Source organism: Phocoena phocoena, chromosome 3 (assembly GCF_963924675.1).
Source record: "Phocoena phocoena chromosome 3, mPhoPho1.1, whole genome shotgun sequence".
NCBI lineage: Eukaryota > Metazoa > Chordata > Mammalia > Artiodactyla > Phocoenidae > Phocoena > Phocoena phocoena.
In genome coordinates this window covers 137769684-137791666 of record NC_089221.1, presented here as the reverse complement: position 1 = coordinate 137791666, position 21983 = coordinate 137769684, and the positions used below count along the sequence as shown (strand labels likewise).

The 21983-nt window shown below is 45.0% G+C and overlaps 1 protein-coding gene across 3 annotated transcripts in view; it reads left to right on the top strand.

The window, feature by feature from the left end:
- The window catches only part of ATP10B (ATPase phospholipid transporting 10B (putative)), a 122418-nt gene that overhangs the window by 76425 nt on the left and 24010 nt on the right, over positions 1-21983 (top strand). For all 3 annotated transcript variants that reach the window (XM_065873458.1, XM_065873456.1, XM_065873459.1), the window contains 6 exons: positions 2156-2265; positions 4426-4552; positions 7581-7765; positions 14494-14818; positions 17642-17718; positions 19066-19191. In XM_065873458.1, the coding sequence (XP_065729530.1) occupies positions 2156-2265; positions 4426-4552; positions 7581-7765; positions 14494-14818; positions 17642-17718; positions 19066-19191 (950 nt within the window). The remainder of the gene's footprint in view (positions 1-2155; positions 2266-4425; positions 4553-7580; positions 7766-14493; positions 14819-17641; positions 17719-19065; positions 19192-21983) is intronic.

Genomic DNA, 21983 nt, shown 5'->3' with positions numbered 1-21983 from the left:
GTTTTGGAGAGAAGCCAACTGAACCCAAAGAGGGAAGTGACTTAAAAGAAGTGGCCCCAGCTAACTAGTGGTAAATCCTATGTGGAGGTATCCTGAATCCCAGTTCACGGCTCTTTCGTGCTGCCAGAATTCTGCATCAGGCTCGGTTCACTCTGGGAAGCCTCGGGTGGTCCTCTTTATCATCCCTTTCCCCAGCCTCCCCCAAACAGATTTTCATAAACTTGCTCCAAGCCAGAAAAATGTTCCGAAGTGCCAACATATCAGTGTCCAATTTTGGAACAGCGTGAATTAGCGTGCAGCCGCTTCCTGACTGCTAGCAAGGAGAAGACAGTTATGGGGCTGTGATTCTCCCAGGGTAGTAGATTCTAGCCAAGCTTTAGAATTGCCCAGGCAGCCCTGCGCCTCCTGAATTATCAGCTATGGATGAGAGCCAAGAGGATCATGGGGGTTGATGAGTGTTTTGAATGGGAAGGGAGCTAATTAAGTCTCTTCATCCCCAGACTCTGGCAGACAAGTGAATTCAGTGTTTCCGAGTCAAGGGTGCCACGGCATTCTATCCCCGGGCAACAGCCTTCCACACTGCCCTGGAGATGTTTCTTTCTCCGTTCCTCACCTGATTCCAAAATGGATTACCGATGCCTCCGATAAAAAATACATAGACAGTGTTACTATAAGATTTGCGAAGCAAAGATTTCAAAAGGAGGGGGAAAAATAACCTCAGGGTTTAATATATTTACAGTGTTTGAACATTCAATTTGACCCTGAGGTTCCTGGTAGCCTGAGCAAAAATGTAAACTCAAAGGCACACAGGTAGAAGGCAAAAGGTGTGTAATCTCGGGAACTGATGTCTTTGAAAATAAAATATTGTAGATAGTGCTCAAAAAGATAAAGTACAAAGACTGTCGTTAAGGTACCAGGAAACCAGTAGCATCTGAAAAATGAGAAAATAATCTTTGAAGGGATTTTTATACTGCATAAAAGCAGCCTTAGAATAGTATCATGGAGAAAGTGAGAGCTTTGTTGAACTTCCTTATACTTACCTTACTGTTAAGAATTGTACTTTTAATTTTGCATTATATGGAGGGATGGACAAAGTGCACAAAATCTGTTTACCGCTTAGGGCTTCTAAAGATCTCAATCCAGCCCTGGTAAAGAAGGATTCAGAAGCTTTTTCCAAGCTCACATTTACAAAGTGCCGCTACTGATTAGTGATGTCTGTAACATCTTAGATAAAGGAAGCGGTGATTGCATCAATCCTGCCCCACAACCACCAGCCCAGGCTGAGAAATTCTTTTTTCTCTGATAGATCAAAGTACTGGAATTTCAAAAGAAAAAGATAAATTTCTTCTAAGAGAATCGTATTATGTAGGACTTCAAAAGGGGGACTTTGAGCAACACAATGAAATATTTTTCACGCTAGATTTATAGGAATCCAAAAAATACTTTTTCTAAGCCTAACTCAGCAAACCCAGTATGGTGAGGAACTTAGTAATGAGATTCAGGTCTGTAGCCACCTTGGAAGCAACTTGCTATAAGGACTAAAGTAGATGACGGAGAAGGTGATGGATAGTATGTCTGAGACTTAGCAAACTGGTCATCCAGGGCTAAACTGGCCACATGGAAAACTCCTTAGGTAACAAGAAACACTCAGACTTCTAGTCCCCTGATTCAGCAGGCCTTCAACCTGACCTGCGAATCTCTATTATTGGTTTAAGTTCCCTGGTGGTTCTGATGCAAACAGATGTTTGGGTTATCCATGCTTTTTTTTTTTTTTTTTTTTTTGCCTCACAGCATGCAGGATCTTAGTTCCCTGACCAGGGATCAAACCCATGCCCCCTGCAGTAGAAGCACATTGTCCTAACCACTGGACCGCCAGGGAATTCCTGCAAACAGGCATTTGGGAACAATACCTGGAACCACCTACCTTCCCTAAATAGTACTTCTCTCAGCCAGACGTTGGATGATCAGATATAGAGAGCAGACAACTTAAGGACCCATGGAGTTATCGCCTTCCAGGGCAGCCTGGGAGAGCTGTTCCATGTTTAAGGGGGGCGGGGGTATGAGGGAATTCCTCCTCTAAAGATGCCTGAGTGTTAGGAACGGGATCCCTAAGCAATTGCCCACGACCTCATGGGGGATAATGACTATTTGACAGCGACTGACGCTGATGTGGAAAAGAAGGTGAGGAAAATCCGAGCCCAGACCCAGAGGCATCTAGACTTGTATGCGAGAGACGGCCTTCGAACACTGTGCATCGCCAAGAAGGTGAGAACAAATTCCACGCTTAGTGGCTGAAAGGCCTCGACCCTGCTTCTGTCTTTTCTATTTCTTTTTTAGAAGATCCTCAATGTTGGTTGTTTTAATATTTTCAAAATTAGCTATCCTGACCACAGAGACCCATGACTTTGACAATTTTGCTGGGACAAAAATCTGAGTGGCAAGGTTCCTTATTAGTGTGGCTTTGTGGTTCCTTGCTTTCCATTGTCTATGTAACTGATGACCTATAACTCATAAATTTTTAATGTTATAATTTTGCCTTCAAATATCCTTTGAACATCTGCATTATTTGACCAGATTTGGAATTGGGGAGATTTTATGTGATCACATACAAATCTAGATTTCTGGTTTCTCTTGAAAATGCAGAGGATCTGGAAAACTGGATCTCCATTCTTGAATGGCTACAAATAGCTAGAGCCATGTAGCAACCGATCCCTTTGATGAAGGATATATTCTGCTGTGTTCTGGGGTTGGTCATGTTTCCTACCATCCCTGATTGCATTGCCCTTGTCCCAGCTATAGTCAAGTAGATTACCCACCTTATGCCCTTCAGGTCTTTCACTTTGTTGCCCCTACAGGAAAGGAGGCAAAGAGCTATGAATCCCAGAGCTGGGGCATCTAATGAGGCACCTAAAATCAGATAGGGGAGCTATGACGGGCATACATTTCAAGATGGCTAGAAGTGGCTTCTTCTCCATAAATCCCCAGAGCTCTTCATCTCTTTTGTAGGTGCTTAGTGCACCATAAAGTTTAAGAGCACCCGCTTTAAAGCCAGACCTACCAGGAGACAAGTCCCAATCTCACCACGTATCTGTGGTGTGACCTTGGGCAAGTTTCTTCACCTCTCTGAGTTTGGGGATGTTCTTATCTGTAAAAAGGTGCTAGTGTTCCCTACCTCATATAATTGTCAGGGACATTAAGATAACGCAGGTACAGCACCTGGGACAGTGACCTGCATTACTGTTCTATAAATTGTAATTATATCCTTACCACCTTCTATTTTTTATTGACATTATCTATTCCTATTTTGCCTCCTCTGATGAGACTGTTCTTCCTTGAGAGCAAAAGGCCTACCTGTGTCCCCTTGGTTTTCCCTACAGTGCCGTGCACGGAGGGAAAATTAAAGAATAGTTGATGCTCGAAGGAAAGAGTCATTCATTACTATAAGAGACAGGCTTCCCTGGTGGTGCAGCGGTTGAGAGTCCGCCTGCCGATGCAGGGGACACGTGTTCGTGCCCCGGTCCGGGAAGATCCCACATGCCGCGGAGCGGCTGGGCCCGTGAGCCATGGCCGCTGAGCCTGTGCGTCCGGAGCCCGTGCTCCACAACGGGAGAGGCCACACAGTGAGAGGCCCGTGTACCGCAAAAAAAAAAAAAAAAGAGAGAGACAGTGAGGATATAATGCCAACAGAGGGGTCTAAAAGTGCTATGGACTCCAGATATGCCCTCTAGTTGGATTCTTTCAGCCACTGGGCACCCCCAGCAGCTGGTGGAATGGTCTACCAGGCTATGCAAGATCTGGATGCTTCTCACCTTTCCAGCCTCATTGCTGGTCCTCTCCACCTGGCTCTCCATCCTTAAGCCAACCGGTAAGTTCAAGGGACAGAAAGAAAGCCAAGTCCATTGCTATTTCATGGCCTTTGAACTTACCCCTCCCCGTGACAGAAGCCTTCTCGTCATTGGATCTCAGCTGACATGTCACCTTGTCTAAGGGACCTGACGATCCAAATGAAATAACCCTTCTTCCCACAACTATCCCCCTACCCTGTCATACGCCGTCATATCACCCTCTTTGTTTTCTGTATGGAACTCCTTGACATGATCCATTCTTTTAAATTATTCACTTGGATCATGTCTCTCACCCTCCACTAGCACATAAGCCCGGGCCTATAGGATTCTTGTCTGTCTCGATCACTGGTATATCTCCGGTGACCAGAGCATCACAGGGTCTCAAAAGAAGTTTGATGATAATGGAACACGAAAAACCAATCCTTCATCAATTCAAGACTCAAAAAAAAAAAAAAAAAATTGAGGGAAAAGCCCCATCTAATTGTACAGTGAAGCTCAAACTGGCCCGTAGGAGGCCCAGCACATGGGCATGGGGAGGCAGTCACCCAGAGCTGTGAACAAGCCTCTTCTTTTTGCATAGATCTTAAGTGAAGAGGACTTCCAGAGATGGGCCAGTTTCCGGCGTGAGGCTGAGGCGTCCCTCAACAACAGAGATGAGCTTCTCGTGGAGACAGCACAGCACCTGGAGAATCAACTCATCTTACTCGGTAGGTAAAAATAAGTTATCATTACATTTTAAAAAAGGAATGCTGCAAGCTGGAAAGGGAGTTCTTGGCCTTGATTCTGACACTGCTTCAAATGTGTGTCAATTAGGAACCTCCCTGGGGTGCCCTTCCAGGCATTTGGCACCAATGGGCTGTGCCGATATCCAACCCAGACTCCACACGCAGCTTCCTGAGGATGCCCCAGGAGCATTCCTGCACTCCCTGCTGGATGAAGCCTGGTTGCTTCTCCTCCAGTCGTTCAAATGTTTATTGAGCACCTACTATGTGCCAAGTAGCATGCTAGGTATCGTGGCTACAACAGGGAACAAGAGCCGCAGACCCTCACCTGAAACTAACACAACACTGTAAATACTATACTCCAATAAGAATTAAAAAACAACACACACAGACCCTGCCCTCCTGGAGCTCAGAGTGTAGCAAAGACACTTGGATGATTAAACAAGTAATTTCAGCAGAGTGTGACGAGAGGTGGGCTGGAAGATGTACCTGACGGGATGAAAGCACAAAGGAGAAGGTGGCAACCTACTGTGGAGCCACGGAGGGTGCAGGACAGCCGGAACTGAGCAGAGAAAAGGAGCTGGTCCAAGGGGGAGGGTGTTCCAGGAGAGGGAAGGGCCCGAATGAAGGCCTGCAGGCAGGAAAGCCTGGGCTGGCTGGGGACTCAGAGGTCTCCTACGGCTGGACCCCAGAGTGCAGGGGAGATCAGCAGGATGCAGGTTATGAAGGGCCGTGTAGATCACAGGCTAAAGGTTTGGAGAGGGGAAGGGGATCAAAGCAGGGACAGATAGGTGTTTTACAAAAATCACTCTGCTGCTATACAGATGTATAGAACTTAGATAGATACTCTCGGGGGAAAGATGGAAAACACCAGCTAAGAGACAGCGTTGGATTTCTGTCGAAGGAAGAGCGTTGCCAAGGGAGAAGGGGGAGGCGTTATTCATCAGACTAACCTCTTCACAGCTCGGGAATAAGATCCCGGAAAGGCGATGCCTGAACAGCACGCACGTACTGGCCACGGGGCAAAAGGCTTCTTTCATCTTGGGAGGCAGTGCTGGCCTGGGGATGAAGGCCACATCTTGGCCCTGTGGTGACCTTGCTGTGTGCCCAGGGACACAGCCCCACACCCCTCTGAGCCTTTGCGCCTCCTCTGGCCAAATCACCGAGCTCAGCCAGGCAGGGTTGAAGGGGGAAGACCCAGGGTCGCTGTAAGAAGACGGTAATACCTCTTTATATAAAAAAAGGTACCAGCAAGATTTGGTCAGATGGATGGAAAACAGGGGGACACAGGTTTGCTCCCCACCTCCTTCGGCTTTTCTGTTGCCTGTGTTTGGACTGCAGGGGCCTTTGCTGCCTCACAAGGCCCCCTTGAAAGCTGGCCTCGAGAACCCATTGTAACAGGAAGTAGAGGGTAGCTAGTCCAGACAGCTCCATCTGGCACCCCGGGCCACCCCCGGAATGTCATCCCATTAGGGCACCTGACCCCCTTCACACCCTCTCCCCTGCGGTTTCTTTCGTTTCAGGGGAGCCTTCTGGCCTCAGCTGGTGAGAAATGCCCCTGAGCCGGTAGCGCATGAAAGAGAACACACTTGTCAGGACCCATGGGCTTCCCTGGCTGAGAAAGGCTCTCACCACCTTCCTGTTTCATTTTCTCTTTCACACAACTAAATGTGTTTTTCCTGCTCTCTCCTTCACCCTGCCTCCCAGTAACACACATCATTTTCAGTCTCACTTTCCAGGCAAACGCTCGGCAGAAAAGATGAGGGTCGGGCATCACTTTTCATGGGTTGGTTTACCTGTGCACTTGGGCCTGAAATACAAAACAGGCACATTTCAGGATAGAGAGATTTGTTTTCTTCCCTCCAGATGGCTTGTGATGGAGAGGACTAGGGCTGGGAAGAGATTTCATCCTGCCACGAAGAAATTGTCGTGCCACTAAAAAGCTGCCATGCATTCACACCGAGTCCCACGATGTTAAATCAACTTTTCAATATGCATCTAATGTAACCGCTTTGCCAAGCTATTGTCACTCGGGATTATTAAAAGAAATGGCACGCCTGTTCCTGCCCAGAGTGAGATGGGTAGCCATTAGTCTGTGGTCTGAAATGAATCTCAATTTAAATGCAGATTTACTTTTGCTTAATCACTGAGCAGCTATTGGATATTTGGGTATACAATCATCAAGTTTGGCTCAAAGCTTGAGACCATTCAAAAAATGATGGAATCCGCATGTTTAATGCCCTCCAAGAACGTTATCAAAAACCCAAGTCTCTGTTAATTCTGCGGTGAGCGCTTGCAAAGATTCCACTCTCTCCATATGTTTCCACTCCTGTTGCCGCTATGTCAGTCCAGCCACACCAGCTCTCCTCTATTAGTCCTGAATCTCATCCTGCTTCCTCCACCCTCCAATCCATTCTCGAGAACGATCTTCTTAAAATTCATAACCGATCCCATCACTCTCCAACTTAACTCCCTTTCATAGCCTTCTTTGCTACCAAATAAATGCCAAATCCCTTCATGCCCTGATAGGCTCTACAGGATCCAGCTCCACCCCTCCCTGCCTGGCCTCGTCTCTCTCCCTGCTCCGCCTGCCTTTCTGTGTCATCTTCTACTCTGACCTCTGGGCCTTCACACATGCTGATCCCTCTGCCTGGAATTCCCCCTCCTTCCCCACCTTTTGGGTTTATCTCCCAGGTCTGAGCTTAAGTGGCCCTTCCTCAGCAAGGCCTTCCCTGACCTTCCAAATGAAGTTCGGGTCTCCTGATATATGTTTGCCCGGCACCCTGGGCTTCTCTCCTCAAACAGCTCAGTTATAAATCCTTACTCAGCAGGCCTTTGAGCACCGAGAGGGTGGGGACCAGCTCTATTTCACGGCTGTATCCTGGGCATTTAGCGCAGCCTAGAACACGAGAGATAAGTTAATAATCATTGCCTGGCTTGATAGGGCTTTGGGGAAATTAAGCAGCTACTTTCTCAACATAAATGTGAGTTCTGCTGTCTCTAATCACTCCAGGAGCCACTGGGATCGAAGACCGGCTGCAGGAAGGAGTTCCAGATACAGTCGCTGCTCTGCAGGAGGCTGGGATCCGGCTCTGGGTGCTGACTGGAGACAAGCAGCAGACGGCAGTCAATATCGCCTATGCCTGCAGACTGTTAGACCAGAAGGACACCGTTTATTCCATTAACACAGAAAGTCAGGTGAGGCCAAAGTAGAGCTCAAATGTCCAAGTGCGGAGCAGCTTCTAGGCCAACAGGAGACGGGACTGTGGGTGGGACTTGGGTACACAGGAGACGCACCCCTACCCCCAAATCTTGGAGTTTCGAGGGTCCTAGCAGGCATCCAGCCCAATATCCTCGACCCCACCCCCACATATGGTTGACCAGTCTTTTTATATTACATCTAGCAGTACCTAGTAGCAAGTTGTGCCTCTCTCGAGTCTCATCCTTGGCCCAGTCTCCCCATTCTACACGTGAGAAACTGAGGACCACTGGAGCTAAGTCACTTGCCCAGGGCCACCCTGGTAGTTTCTGATGGACCAAGTCTAAAATGCTCTTCTCAGGCCAGGCCAGTGCTATTTGCATTATACCAGACTGTTTGCTCACAGATCCTCAATTGTTTCTTATACTTTGGATTAACTTATCCACTGAAAAACCCCAATTGAATAGAAATGATTCTGAGTTTAAAATTTCAGCTCCAATTCGTATGTGCAATTTGTTGCCACAGCATAAAACCTGAAGGAAATGACACGTGAGACCAGTATGTTTTGACGGGATGGAGGAGAGAGAGAAAGATAAGCCAAGTTTGAAAATTGTAATTTTCAGCCTGAATAGGTTGTGAGTGGCAGGGAGCAAGGTTTGGAGACAGAGGACTGTATGAAGTCTAAAGAAGCGTAAAGTCATAACACAGTTTTATATTTAGGAGGAAAAAATCTATTTTCACGATGCAAACTGCAGAAAGTAAAGTTCCACTATCTCCTTGGCTGATGAATATGGGAAGTAGGCATTGAGTTGTGTGCTCCTATCAAAGGGAACAGGACTGGATTAGATGTGCGGTTGTAACAAGGAAAGCAGTGGGTTGTGGGGCTGGGGGGGGGGGCACCTGGAGACCTAGAACATACCATGGGGAGAAGGATGGAGAGAGGGAGGAAGATGGAAGATGGAGAGAACAGCGCAGAAAGAGAGGCAGGAAGGATGATGCAATCTCACTCCTTCACTTTTGCCTGGGGCTGAACTGGACCCAGAAGAGACGTTTACAGGTTTCAATTTGGTTTTCATTCCATGAAGAATCCACGTACACAGATTTTTTTAAAGAGGTAGTGAATGCTAATAAAAGTGCCAGAGGCCCTTTAGATGAATTGGGAAAATCACTTACTGTCTTGTCAGGTGAACAGATAATGCCATGATTAGATTAAACCCCAATGAATTTTCAAAATGAAACTATTCTCAGGGAAATCTTGGCGTTAATGTGACACCTAGGAAAGAAACTAATTTGCAGCTGGCTTGAGAGCTTGAGAGCTTGATCCCTGTAATAGTGTGGATGTCTGCCTGCCCCACTTGCAATGGAAATTCCATTTGCAATGATCATTTCACTCCAGCAGATTCCAGGAGGAGGATATCAACAAGCCTGTGAGTGCTCCTGAGGGGGATAGAGTGGGCTTCTGTGGGTTCCGTTAAATGCAATGCATTCCTGTAGGAAGCGGAAGATGCCTCTTGATTAATTAGCCAAAGTTCCCAAGGAACTGCGGGCCACGTTCCAAGTTGAGCTCAGTCACTATCAAGAATTTTAAAGCTGTCCACAGCCCTCCAAGATGGTACCTGAATGTTGGACCCTGCCTACACCCCCAGGCCCACTAAACCTGGAAAATTAGGTGTTCTCATCCCCTTGGGAAGGTAGTAGGTGCAGAGATATGTTAAGACAGAAACTGGGGAAACCTATTCTAAATCTCAGACTTATTTAAACCCCAGTTTAATGTAATTACGTATTTGGTGGATATTTCCTCCAAGGGTTTTAATCTGCCTGATTCAATATAAATTGATTTCGGGCTATGGTTTCTTTGTTATGTATCTTAAAGCTATAAGCAAGCTATGGGACCTGTCTAGAACTCAGGGTTCTCATCCATAACACGAGAAAATTACTAACCCATCACTGGAAATGTTGATCTGTCAAGGAATTTTAGAAGGGACTATATAGTATTAGATAGGAACTGGTAATAGCAAGTATTATTGTTATTATTAACAACATATATTGAAGGCGTAATATGATCCAGATACCATATCTCTCTGAACTTCATTCTTCTCATCTGTAGAATAGGGATTGAAAAGATTTATTTCAGAGGCTACTGGGAGGGTTAAATAAGTTCACAGAAGAACAATACTTACTAGCACTGCATTTATATGAGTTAACAAATTACCCCAAAACTTAGCAGCTGAAAACAGTAAACGTTTATTATCCCACAGTATGTGTGGGTTATGAGTCCAGGAGCAGCTTAGCTGGGTACCTCTGGTTCAAGGTCTCTCCTGGGGTTGCAGTCAGGCTATCGGTCAGGGATGTGAGCTCATCTAAAGGCTCAACTGGTTGGGTCATTTGGTGATGGAGAGGAGTCCTTCTTGCAAGCTCACGGACATGATTATTGACAGGCTTGGGTTCCTCACCACAGGGGCCCCTCTACCGAGCTGCTTCACAACGTGACAGCCGGTTTTCTCCAGGGTAAGCCATTCAAGAGACAGAGTGAGAAAGATTGCCAAGGTTGGTAGCCACAGTCTTTAGGTAAACTGACCTGGGAAGCGACATCCCATCACTTTTGCAGAATTCTCTTCGTTAGAAAGGAGTCATTGGTCATAACCACACTCAAGGGTTGGAGGTTACACAAGGAAGGACATGAATACCAGGAGATGGAGATCACTGAGAACCATCTTAGAGGCTGCCTGCCTCAGTACCTGACAGATACTGAATGTTAAATGAATGGTAACGATTATGATTATTACATAGAAAATTTGAAATAAGTAGATTCAGAGATTTTATTTTGAAGCTTATATTTCCAGTGACTTGCTGCAGTCACATGTTGGAGGAATTGACAGCATACCTCATTTTATTGTACTTCATTGCACTTTGAAGATACTGTTTTTTACAAATTGAAGTTTCGTGGCAACCCTGCATTGAACAAGTCTGTTGGCACCATCTTTCCAAAAGCATTTGATCACTTTGGGTCTCTGTGTCACATTTTGGTGACTCTCGCAGTATTTCAAACTTCTTTATTATTACTGTATTTGTTATGGTGATCTGTGACTAGTGTTCTTTGATGTTTTAGGGTACCACGAACTGCACCCATATAACATAGCGAACCTAACTGATAAATGTTGTCGGTGTTCTGACTGCTCCACGAACAGGTTGCTCCATCTCCCCCCACTCTCCTCAGGCCTCCCTATTCCCTGAGACACAACAATATCAAAATTAGGTCAATTAATAACCCTACAATGGCCTCCAAGTGTTTGAGAGGAAGGGTTGCATATCTCTAGCTTTTAACCAAAAGCTAGAAATTCTAGCTTTAAACCAAAAGCTAGAAATGATTAAGCTTAGTAAAGAAGGCATGTTGAAAGCTGGGACAGACCAAAAGTTAGGTGTCTTGTGCCAGTTAGCTAAGCTGTGAATGCGAAGGAAAAATTCTTGAAGGAAATTAAAAGCGCTACTCCGATAAACACATGAATGATAAGAAAGTGAATCAGCCTTACTGCTGATACAGAGAAAGTTCTAGTGATCTGGATAGAAGACCAAGCCAGCCACAACAGGCCTTTAAGCCAAAGCCTAGTCCAGAGCAAGGCCCTAACTCTCTTCAATTCCATGAAGGCTGAGAGAGGTGAGGAAGCTGAAGAAGAAAAGTTTGAAGCTAGCAGAGGTTGGTTCATGAGGACTGAGGAAAGAAGACATCTCCATCACACAAAAGTACAAGGTGAAGCAGCAAGTACTGATGTAGAGGCTGCAGCAAGTTATCCAGAAGATCTAAGATCATTAATGAAGGTGGCTACACCAAACAACAAATTTTCAATGTAGAGAAAAGTGTTATATTGGAAGAAGATGCAGTCTAGGACTTTTATGGCTAGAGAGAAGTCAGTGCCCGGCTTCAAAGCTTCAAGGGACAGGCTGACTCTGTTAGGGGCTAATCAGCTGGTGACTTTAAGTTGAAGCCGATGTTCATTGACCATTATGAAAACCCTAGGACCCTTAAGAATTATGCTAAAATCTACTCTGCCGGTGTTCTATAAAAGGAACAACAAAACCTGGATGACAGCATAACTGTTTACGGCATGGTTTACTGAATATTTTAAGCCCACTGCTGAGACCTACTACGGCTCAGAAAAAAAGATTCCTTTCAAAATATCACTGCTCACTGACAATGCACCTGGTCAACTGAGAGCTCTGATGGAGAGGTACAATGAGATTAATGTTGTTTTCATGCCTGATAACATGACATCCATTCTACAGCCCACGGATCGAGGAGGAACTTCAACTTTCAAGTCATTATTCAAGAAATATATTCCATAAGGTTATAACTGCCATAGGCAGTGATTCCTCTGCTGGTTGTGGGCAAAATAAATTGAAAACCTATGGAAAGGATTCACCATTCTAGATGCTATTACGAACATTTGTGACTCGTGGGAAGAGGACAAAATACCAACACTACCAGGAGTTTAGAAGAAGCTGATTCTAACCCTCATGGATGACTTTGAGGGGTTCAAGTCTTCAGTGCAGGGAGTCACTGCAGATGTGGTGGAAATGGCAAGAGAACTGGAATTAGAAGTGGAGCCTGAAGATGTGACTGAATTGCTGCAATCTCATGATAAAACTTTAATAGTTGAGGCGTTGCTTCTTATGGATGGGCAAAGAGAGTGGTTTCTTGAGATGGAATCTACTCCTGGTGAAGGTGCTGTGAAGACTGTTGAAATGACAACAAAGGATTTAGCATATTACATAAATTCAGTTGATAAAGCAGCAGCAGGGTTTGAGAGGATTGACTCCAATTTAGAAAGTTCTACTGTGGGTAAAATGCCACCAAACAGCATTGCAGGCTACAGAGAAATCCTTCATGAAAGGAAGAGTCCATCGATGTGGCACACTTCATTGTTGTCTTATTTTAAGAAATCGCCTCAGCTACCCCAGACTTAGCAACTACCACCCAGATCAGTCAGCAGCCACGGACATCGAGGCAAGACCCTCCACCAGGAAAAAGATTACAACTTGCTGAAGGCTCAGATGATAGCACTTTTTAGCCATAATATTTTAATTAATATATGTATAAGTTTTTTTAGACATAATGTTATTGTATACTTACTAAACATAACTTTTATATGTCCTGGGAAACCAAAAATTTCATGTGACTCACTTTATTGCAATGTTCACTTTATTGCAGTGGTCTGGAACCAAACCCACAATATCTCCAAGGTATGCCTGTATATACTGTGTGCCAACCCCAAGTTCCAGCAAGGACTACCTTGATCTCTTTCCCAGAAAAGTGCTTCGGGTATAACCACCTGCTCCTGAACTACTTCCTGTGGCCCCGCTAGGTCCTGTGCACATTCTCTTGCTTGCAGTGCTCAGTTTAGCATCCCCTAAAGGAAGCCTCCAGAATAATGAGCTGCAGTCCTGCTCACTCCAGAAGAAATTATTCCAAATATTCTCAGAAGCTTCTAGATCAGGGGTCTCCAAACTTGTCATTTCAGAACAACCTTCACGATTTTTGCCTAAATCCACATATTATCTATACTGTTGTTTATTTAATGATTTCATTTAAATAGACTCACTTTGAACTTTTCAAAACTTATTTTTAGAAGAATTTTTAGCACTGAAGTAAATGAAAAATCATCATCCCTTGCCACAGATAAAAGAACACTGCTAAATAAAGACCCCGTGAACAGAACAATGAAGTTAAAATTGATAATACAGCTGACTGCCACCACTTTTCTCTATCTTTATTTAAAAGTGATGTTTAAACAAGTGAAAGAGGTGTTAAGGATATCTTCAGATCCAAGATCTGTCTTTATCTTTGATACAATCAAAAGTAATGGAGGAGAATTGATAAGAGGAAATAATTTCTTCACCATGTTTCAAGGTAAACATCAGAAAAACTCAATACGACTCACATACATGGTCAGTTTTTTTTGTTTTTTGCGGTACGCAGGCCTCTCACTGTTGTGGACTCTCCCGTTGCGGAGTACAGGCTCCGGACACGCAGGCTCAGCGGCCACGGCTCACGGGCCCAGCCGCTCCGCGGCATGTGGGATCCTCCCGGACTAGGGCACAAACCCATGTCCCCTGCATCGGCAGGCAGGCTCTCAACAACTGCGCCACCAGGGAAGCCCACATGGTCAGTTTTAACCAGTACGACCAATACATCTATACAAACGGTTAAACACGCAATGTATTTTTTCAGTTAAGAAGCCACAATTCGAGATGACCTTGGGCAAGTTACTAAGGATTTCACTGTTTCAATTTCCTCACCTCGAAACTAAAGTCAGTAATACTCACCCTACCTACCACACAGGAATGTTCTGAGGAACAAAGGAGAACAGAAATGACTTGTGAGAAATGGAAAGTAGGATACCAGCATGACCCATTGTCATCATTTGCCATCGTATCAGTATCATTTACTACATTCTATCATCCCTGTAAAAGTCCCCCATCTCGCTGTGCTATCTCCACTCCCATTCCCAAGCTGTCTCTCCTATTTTGGCCATTAATTTGTTTCCAAATTACTATTGCGCTGATGCTGTTTGAAATATTACAGAGAAATGTCAAAATCAGAGAGTGAAATCCCGGGTCATCTCTATGGGGGTAGAGTTTTATAACTCTTTAACTAAAGGATAATGTGACATTTTTAACCTGTTTCTAATGTTGCTTACTGACACCAAATTCATTATTCTGCTCTTTATAGGAAACATGTGAATCCATCCTCAACTTGGTATTGGAAGAGGTAAAGCAACTTCATGGACCACAGAAGCCGGACCACAAGCTCCCTGGGTTCTTCCGCCTACCTTCTGCGACGCCACCCCCCACCTCAGGAGCTGCAGTTCCAGAGGTTGGATTGGTCATCGATGGGAAGACGTTGAATGCCATTTTCCAGGGAAAACTGGAGGAGAAATTTCTGGAGTTGACCCAGTATTGCCGGTCTGTCCTGTGCTGCCGCTCCACCCCACTCCAGAAGAGTATGCTCGTCAAGCTGGCGCGAGACAGGCTAAGAGCCATGACCCTTTCCATAGGTACCCATCATGCGGAGATGTGGGGGGACGCTGGGCAAGCCCACTCTGGACCAGAGGTGAGGGGTCACGTATCGCCGTCAGGATGCTCAAGCTGAGGGTCATTGTCTTAGAGGGAGAGAGTTCAAAGTGACAATCAAGATGTGGCAGCCAGCATGTGAGCAGCAGCTGAGCAGGGTGGGCGAGCAAATCCAAGTTCTCAGGGTGAGCAGGTCTGCTAAGGAAAAGTCAGGACTTGGATGGAGGCCAAAGGCAAGAGGGGCCTCAAGTTCAGAATACCCAGGGAGCTCAATATACATTCAGGCCCACTCGCTTCTGGGATGCCGACCATGTGCCCTTCAATACTTAACACATGGCACAATACCACGCACCTCAGGTGCCTGTGGACTTGATATTCTGTCGAGTGTTGATGGCTGGTGGGGAGATCTAAAAAGTGAAGCTTGTCCCACGTTTAGTGTTGTATATTCATTTCTCAATATAAGACTGTACACAAAGCATACCCTCAGTAAACGCTGGCTTGTTGGCTGTTGAAGAATTTCTCATAGGGGACAAAATCTTAGCCATGGTGGAGGCAGAGAAATTAAGTGTCCTTACTTCAAACCTTCCAGGAACAACCAAAGCTGGTTTACAAGAACCTTCACGATCTGGGCTCCATTCTCTCTCCAGCCACCTTCCTCCCCACAGCATTCAGCAGTCCATGTCCCAACCACATGAAGCTGCTTACCATTCTCCAGGAGCCTTGTCCTCTCTCGCTTCCTGACCTTGGCTCAAGCCGTTTCGTCTGTAAAATCTCCTCCAATCCCGCCTAATATTCCTTTACTCCGTGGGCTCCCACAGAGCTCCACAGCACTGTTACGCCTTCAGTGCTGGGCTGCTCAGGAGACCAGAAGTTTCTTGAGTGGAGGGGCAATGTCAGTCTTACTCAGTTCCATCCCGTGCCCAGCGCATACCAAGCACATGGTAAACGTTGCTTTTGTGTGAGGACATTCTTACAGATGGTTCAGGTTCTCTTCCTCCTGCAAAGACATGGAAAGAGATTTTCTTTCCTGGCATTTCAAATAAGGGGCCTACTTTACATTGGTGGGGTTTTTTTTTTTTTTTTTCCTTTTCTCCTGGTCTTCAGGTAAAAGCAGTTCAAAACCAGAAAAAAAAAAAAAAAAAAAAAAGAGGGAGTGGGCAGAAAGAATAGAGGGAGCAGAGCTTTAGCAACTGCATCCTAATTGTACTCCCTGAATTGTCCTCTTCCAAACTTCAGACACGTTCAAGGCAATAGCCCGGGATTGATTCCCAGAGGTAAGGGACTGGCTTCACTGCCACAGCAGCAGAAACAAAACCAGCAGGGCAAGAAATAGCGGGATTCCACACCTCTGCTTCCACCGCCTTGCTAACAGAAGAGGTTAAAGGGTGGATTTGTTCTGCCATGGGGAAGATGAAAATCACGCACTGCTGTGCTATCAAGGAAAAAAAAATCATGGTTAGAAGAATGACAGCAATTTACACTGACACAATTTTTGAGCTTAATGAATTTTGTTGCCAGATAATTAGGAGAAGGAAATTTTCTCCCCCAAATCCATATTCTCTCTAATATCTCATATAAATTGACTTGCAGATCATTATGAGAACCCACTGGAAAAACAGGTGGCGCCAGGAGCAGGAGAAGGATGAAGCCAGTTCAGCCTACAAATCATGGCCCACAAGCTGAGACTGGCCCACTGCATGTTTCTGTAGAGATGCTAAGAATGGTTTTTGTGTTTTTAATACTAAAATGTGTAAAAACGATTTGCCTCTCAGCAGGAACAGTTGTTCAGTTTTGCTTCTTGGCCCACAAAGCCTAAAATATTTACTATCTGGCCCTTCACAGAAAAAGTCTGCTCAACTCTAGTCTGATGGATAAGGCATCATAGTCTGGAAAAGCCAGGCTCGTGAGGAAGACCTCACTGTTGAGAGCTGTGCCGTCCAACATGGTTGCCACCTATTATATGTGGCTATTTAAAGTTAAACTTAAATAGAAATTCACCAGTCACATTTCAGTAGTCACAGGGGGCTGATGGTTTTCAAATTGGACAGTAAAGCTATAGGACATTTCTATCACAGGAAAATCTGTTTGACGGTGCTGGTATAAAAGGTGGCATGTGTGTGTATGTATTTCCATGCCCTAACCTCCAGTTCCCTGAATCAACTGACTGGGAACCCAAAGTGACTCAATGTACCTCAACCTGAAAAATGAGTCAATCCCATGTTCCTCTATTTAGAAACATCACTGAACATTGTCTCTGTCCTTGGACACCACTGACAATCTCTGATGATTTAGCTGTCCAGCATTCCAGTTGTCTTGATATGGTCAGTATACATTATACTGAGTGAGGGGAGGTTTGCTGGCCGTGGAAACAGAAAGATCTTAGTTCCAGGGCTTCCGGGTCCCTTCACTACCTGGATTACCCTTGCCAAGCCCCTGTGTTGCTCTAATTCTCCATCTGCTTCTCAGTGAAGCCCACTGTAACACCTGAGAAGGCCTTTTTGGCAAACTGTAAAGCACTGCCCAAGACTCACATACCATTGTATTCCCAATACCTAACATTGTACCTAAAAAAAAGACACAATAAATATTTGGTAAATGATAAAGAAAGAGTAGGGCTTCCTGTCCGAAGAAGAAAAGACCTCTCAGGCTAAAGTCCTGTAGCGATGACTCTTCCTATAGGACTATTCAGAGCAACATTAAAAGGATTCACTTGTGCATAAAATAGGGACGATTTAGTGCCACTTGTATAAAACTTCTCATTGTCACATAGCAGTTGGACCAGGATCTCATGACCTCTCTCCTTTCAGGTGATGGAGCCAATGACGTAAGCATGATTCAAGCTGCTGATATTGGGATTGGAATATCTGGACAGGAAGGCATGCAGGTATCATTTGCTTCAACTCTACTTGTTACTTGCTTACTCTCCTTTATCCTTATTAGTGAGTTAAGCAATTCCCCACAGTGTTGGAGGTATTTATACTGAAGAGCTTTGCAGAATTATCATCTGAAAGACAGATATCCTTGCCTATACATAATCTCCATCACCACATCCCTACTGCCCAGTCCTTCAGAATAAAGAGAGTGATCAAAGATGCTTGGCTTCTTATAGACAGCTGGCGATACCCATATTCTAAAGCCAACTAGTACCCAACCGTTCAGGGAAAACAAAGCCTTCCCGATTCCCTGCTTCCTCCCTGTAACCTCCACCCACATCCAAGTTTGCAGTGCCCTCTGTGAGCAGTGACAGCCATAAGGACATCGGAAAATATTTTTCAATTGCCATTTGAGTCGTGATGGCTAGATGGACCTGTAAGTTGCTTGGTATACCTTAAAAGTGTACCAAAATTACTCAAATTCAGCTTGGAACAAACATACTAACTTGAGCTGCTAATGTTTCCCGTTAAGACAGACCCCACCTTGGGGCTCTGAACCATTAACAACTGTATTCCCACCACCAGTGCAGACATTAGGTGGTGCCTAAATTTGTTGGTGGGGAGGAACGAACACCGTCACCTTTTGAGTGTCTATCGTAGGCCAGCACTCTATTCGCACTTCACACTTACTATCCCAGTTAATTTCAGCAGCCACCACCCTGTGTGTTAGGGATTGTTATTCCACTTTTTCAGATGAGGAAACTGAGGCTGAGAGCGGTTAAACGCCCTGACCCAGACTCGGACCAGGATTTATAACCAGGCACGTCCAAACCTCATACTCTAAAAAATTACTATGAACTGGGCCTTGTTTCTGAGTCATCCCAAGGGCAGAAGACACATTTCAGCTCCATGGAAAGGAAGAGCTATCCATCCATCAGCTCCACATGAGACTGAAGCAAATGGCCTGCTTTGGTGGGTGGCCAAGGGTGTTGAGAGGTTTGAGGATCACTTGCATGGAAGCCCCTACTCCCTGGTCAACCATCACATCCCTAGACGGTGCCCAACACACACTGGTTCACAATAAAGGCTTATTGGATAAGTGGAAGGAGGTGAAGGGCCAGACCAGACCACTGGTCCCTTCTGACCTGCCCTCCTTGGATTCTAGTGGGATTTGCATTTCCCAGAGGAGAGGGTGGGGTGTCAGAGTCCATAAAGCCACCCAAGGGTGCTGCACGTGACAAAGGGTCTTTTAGACCCTCCCAGCTGTGGACCCAGAACGGAGGAGCACCCTCAGGGGAGCCTCTCTGGTGCACTGGCAGAAGTGACGGGAAGCTGATGTGTCTGCTCTGCCCTCTCAGGCCGTCATGTCCAGCGACTTTGCCATCTCCCACTTCAGACACCTCAAGAAGCTGCTGCTTGTGCACGGACACTGGTGTTACTCACGCCTGGCCAGGATGGTGGCGTACTACTTCTACAAGAACGTGGTGAGTAGCCCTGCGCTAACCTCCCACCCGAGCCTTGGGAGTCCTGGCCAGGGGACAGCCAGCTCTCCCCGCTGAAATAGACAAAGCATCTCTATGTAAGGAAATAAGTCAGGCTAACCTGGATTTTGAATCCTGAAACTGTCCCTTACTAGCTCGGTGACCTTGGGCAAGAGAATTCAGTTCTCTGAGCCTCAATTTCGTCTTTGATAAAATGGGGCTAGTACTATTTGGTGAGGTTATCGTCAACATTGGCAATACTGTCTGGCATGCACCTGGCACATAGGAGGCAGCGTGCGCACTCTGGAGTCAGATCAGATTTGGTTCAAACTGAGGCTCCTGTATTTGGTAATGGCTTCACACCTTAGTTTCCTCATCTCTAAAACGGGGATGGTAATAGTACCTTTCTCGCACACTTGCCATGGGGATGAACTGACAGCTTGTATGGAAAGTGATCACCCTATAAAGTTAGCCATTCTTCTTTTTATCATTGTTGCTGCTGTCGTAACTCTTAGAGGGCCTCCATGAATGAGATTTCTTTTCTGACTGCAAGGAAGAAGGATTTGAAGAACAACTCGCCTAACTTGTAGCTTAGGTTTCCTCCCCAGAGAGTCACCCGGATAGGCAAGAGCAGAACCCTGACCCTCAGGAGAGCAAGGGGGAAGGTTTCCACCCAAGACCCTGTGTATCACTTCAACATCGCCGGCATTCCCAACAAGGACTTCTAAATAAAATATACATTAGCAAAAATGTTTAGAGCAGGGTGATCATCTGGGTTTTAGTCTTGCCTGACTCTAGTATGCTTTGTAAACTTGAAAGAGTTACTTCAACTCTCTGAGCCTTGGTTTCCTCACCCATAATATGGGGAGAATAGGACTCTCTCTGTCCCTAGAAGTATTATCGAGAGGTTTTAGCATCAGAGCTCTGGATGGCACGGACCACTATACAATCATTTGAAGGTATGATTGTTTCTCTGAAAGATATGTGTGTTTTTGTCTTGTTGATAAGGGCCCAAAGCAGGCACACACCAACTGAGGTATTAAAACTGTCAGAGGCTCTTGTTTGCAAAGCCCTCGATTAACAATGGGCATAGGAAGCAGTCAGAGCACTGCTGTACTAAGGGAGAGAACAGGGCCTGCGCTTTTCATTATCTAGCTTGAGGACCTTTGAATAATCCCCAAGAGACTCCAAATAGAATCCAATTCCTTTTTGCATAAGGAAAAAGGGAGGATGACCAGAGTGATGGAAGCAAAACACAGTAGCCAAGTAGCAGCTACAAAATGGCATACATTTTTTCCTCTCACTCCATTCTCCCAGGCCTGCTTTCAGGAAAGTCACAGTTACCCTGACTCGGGAATAGGCATTTCTGTGCAAAGTTCAATGTATATGTAAATAAGCAGCATGACAAAAAATAATGTAAATTCCATACACTGGATGGTACCATTATTTCAGCAAGCCCATGCAAACAAGTCTCTATTTGACCAGAAAGACTGTGTAGTTAGAATTCAAAATGCCCCCGTTTAATGTTTTTTTCCGTGCCTCCAAGAGAATCGTTTTTTTGAATAAGCACAGCCGCTTCTCTGCGTTAAATTTGTGAAATAGAAAAGGAAACGTTTCCAGCCAGCCATGCTTTCAGAGCTTAAATGATATTTATTTCCAGCTCAATACCAGGATCGAAATGGCGATACTGATGCCCTATTATCTCCCCTTTGCAATTAGAGGGTGGAGAACTATAACTTCCATGTCCGAAACCAATTTCCGAGGGGATTAAAACCCTGCCTGCTCTGAAATGTGAACAGTGAGTTAATTACTGCACTGTGGCTTCTTGGGAGGAAAAACAGGCTCCCAGTCTCAGCGATGCCATCACGGGGTTCAATACGGTCTCCCCGGGGTGCAGAGATTCCAGCCAGGCAGAGCAAGTGGAAACGCACAAGGTCCTAACACGACCTGTGGAAGGAAACACATTTTCACGTTAAAACTCCAGGATGCATGTGAGGACAACAGAACCACCAAGATGTACTTAGTTCGTTCAAATAATTATTGAACATCTGCTGTGTCGGGAACATTATCAGGCACTGGGTATAGAGCAGAGATCTAGACACACGTGGTCTCCACTCTCATGAGGCTTACGGTCTAAATCGGGGCTCTGCAAACTTCTTCTGCAAAGTGCCTGCTCATAACTATTGTCTTGGAGGTCAGGAACCTTGTATTTTTCTTTTTTTAAGGATTAATACAGTTTCCATTTTTAATTGGATTATTCCTTTTTTAACTTAATTTTTGTTTTATATAAGAGTATACTTGATTTATAGTGTTGCATTAGTTTCAGGGGTATAGCAAAGTGATTCAGTTATACATATACATATACCCATTCCTTTTCAGATTCTTTTCCCATATATGCTATTAGTAATAATAACAGTAATCATGTTATAACTGATTATTGAGTAGAGTTCCCTGTGCTATACAGTAGGTTCTTGTTGATTATATGTTTTATATTACCTATTTTATATAGTGTGGATATGTTAATCCCAAACTCCTAATTTATCCCTCTCCCAACCTTTCCCCTTTGGTAACCATAAGTTTGTTTACAAAGTCCGTGAGTCTGTTTCTATTTTGTAAGTTCATTTATATCATTTTTTAGTTCCACATAAGTGATATCATATGATCTTTGTCTTTCTCTGACTTTTCTCACTCAGTATGACAATCTCTAGGTCCACGTTGCTACAAATGGCATTATATCATTCTTTCTTATGGCTGAGTAATATTCCATTGTATACGTGTACCACATCTTCTTCTTC